Source organism: Grammomys surdaster, unplaced genomic scaffold (genome assembly GCF_004785775.1).
Source record: "Grammomys surdaster isolate TR1022 unplaced genomic scaffold, NIH_TR_1.0 344, whole genome shotgun sequence".
Lineage (NCBI taxonomy): Eukaryota > Metazoa > Chordata > Mammalia > Rodentia > Muridae > Grammomys > Grammomys surdaster.
This window is the reverse complement of record NW_021604763.1, coordinates 533,773-536,268: the sequence shown is the minus strand read 5'-3', so window position 1 is coordinate 536,268 and position 2,496 is coordinate 533,773. Positions and strand designations below refer to the sequence as shown.

The 2,496-nt window shown below is 41.1% G+C and overlaps 1 protein-coding gene across 1 annotated transcript in view; it reads left to right on the top strand.

Annotated features, from left to right (window-relative positions):
* Positions 1-2,496, top strand: part of Ubap2 (ubiquitin associated protein 2) — an 83,209-nt gene that overhangs the window by 50,118 nt on the left and 30,595 nt on the right. Inside the window, exon 8 of the mRNA XM_028779087.1 lies at positions 2,025-2,128. Coding sequence (XP_028634920.1) covers positions 2,025-2,128 — 104 coding nt within the window. The remainder of the gene's footprint in view (positions 1-2,024; positions 2,129-2,496) is intronic.

The following is a 2,496-nucleotide window of genomic DNA, read 5'->3' as shown; positions in this document are numbered from 1 at the left end:
CTCAAAGCATGGGGTAAGTCACAGCCATCCTATTCCTAGTTGTTGTAGTTTATCTGTCTCTGACCTGTCTATAATTTATCCCAATTAGAGGTTATTGTACTTCTGAAGGGTTTTCTAACAGTAATAAAAATAGTGTTGTTGTTGCAATAGATGCTAAGTCAGGGTTGAAGCCTCTGCACTGCTGGCAGTTTGTTTGGATAACTTTATTGGTGTGGTAGGTGTGCTGCACAGTGACATCATCCTTCTCTTCTAATATAACACCCTCTGAAGCTACTAAAATGTCTGCAGACACCAAATGTTCCCTAGGGAATGGGCATGTGTGCGTAATTTCCTCGGTTGCCTAGTTGAAAGCCTCTGCACAGATGCCGCTAAATCTTGCTGTTCTACATGAAATGTTTATGTAAAAATGATGGCTTTTGTCCCGAGTGGTAGTAGTAAAGGCTGGGCCATTTTGTGCTTTCAAGTGCGTGCTGGGTACGGAACCTGCCTCCAAGTCCTGCAAGTCCAACAAATGCTCTTAACCACTTTGAACCTTCTCTTCAGTCCCTTCATTGGAATTTTTCAATGGTATTCTTTCTAGGCTGGAAAGGCTTCCAGGTCTTCATAATTTCTTAGGATGCCAAAGACCATATTGTAGAAACTTGAAGGCCATTTATACGAGAGTGGGTAGATGATCCTAAAGTAACTTTTGTGGAAGATACGTGAGCGTGAGATGTAGTCGATAGAGTGCCTCCCTAGCGCAGGCAAAAAGTTCAATCCCCAGCACACCATAAAAATGGGCATAATGGTACAGGAGTATTGTTATTAGATACCCACTAGAGAAGACCACTCGGACACAGTTCAAGCCAACAGAAACTTTTATTAGTAACTACTCTAGGTATTTGAGACAGAGTTGAAGCCCTAAGTATTTCTCAGAATGGGCTTTTAATCACAAAACCTACATTCCTGGGTTGACACACTTCAGTTAGCCAGAAGTGGAGCTACAGAAGCCAAAGAGCAAGGTCAGTATATTTTAGGGACTTGCCCCAAAGCAAAATGGACTAGGTCTTTGTTCTCCTTTTGACAGGTGGTGCTGCCTGTGTGTTGGGTTCAAGGCCTGAATGGTCCTTCCATCATGGTTTCCCTTGTGTGTTAAGGTCTGGGGTCCAGTTACAGTATCAGAAGTTCAAGGTCATCATTAGTTACATAGTTTACAGGCAGCCTTTGATACATGAAACATACCCTGTCTTCAAGAATGATAAGGCTCATGTCTTTAATCTTAGTATGTGGGAAGTAGAGGCAGGCATATTTATGTGAGTTGAGGCTCTACAGTGCTACATTGTGATACCTGGTCTGAAAAAAACAAATTATTGGGCCTAGTGGTTTTTAAAGGTCCTTCTTGCTAAGACTTAAGTTCTGTCCCTGGGACCTTTAGGTGTAGAAGGAAACTGTGCTGTAGCACATGTGAGCATCCACACTAAGTAAAACAGTTTTGTATGAGGCTGGTCAGGGTGTCACAAGCCTTTAAGCCCAGCATTTGGGGAGAGAGGGTAGGCAGATCTCTGTAAGTTTAAGGCCACTCCTAGCTTACACATTCAGTTCGAATACAGCCAGGGCTACATTGAAAGATCATGTCTTAAAACAGAATAACCCAGACAAAAAATGATCTTCATTATAGGTGCAAAAAGTGTTTAAAAAATACCTACATCACAGTGGCTTAAGGAGTTGGCTATTATCCAATATGAGGAGGGAGAAATCTTTCATAATAGCTCTTTGAAGGGACTTGAGCTTATTTGGTTTTGAATATTTTCTTTTTTCTTTTCTTTTCTTTTTTTTTTTTTTTTTTTTTTTAAAGAAACAGAGTCTGTTTATGTAGCTTTGGCTGTCTTGATGCTTGCTATATGGACCCAACTGGCCTGGACTCTCAGAGATCTGCCTGCCTCTGCCTCCCCAATGCTGGGAAAGTTTGATATATTTTATACAGTTATTTTGTAATTTTGATGCTTGCTTTAGTCGCTTGTTTCTTTACTTCAACCCCTTCCCAGGACGTTCAATCCTGCAGACTATTCAGAGTCCATGTCTACAGATGGCTGTGGGACAAAGTTGGTAGTTTGGGAAGCTGCTCAGAACGGTACAGATGAGGGATCTGGTAAGTGTTTTTTTGTCTTGTTTTGTTTCTGTTAGAAGTCATTGTTTGTTCTATGTCTGTTTTTGAGAAATACTTTCATTGTAGCTTAAGCTGGCCTTGAATTTCCAGTGATCCTCTTGTCTCAAATTCTAGCAGTCTGAGATTTCAAGACTCATCACACCCATCTTGAGAGACTCTTTTAGGATTGGTTGGGGTGGGGGGTGCGGGTATGTGCACAGGGCGTGCTCCTGTCTGTCTGTCTGTCTGTCTGTCCATCTGTCCTTCCTTCCTTTCTTCCTTCCTTTCTTTCTTTCTTTCTTTCTTTCTTTCTTTCTTTCTTTCTTTGTTTTGTTTTGTTTTGTTTTGTTTTGTTTTGTTTTGTTTTGTTT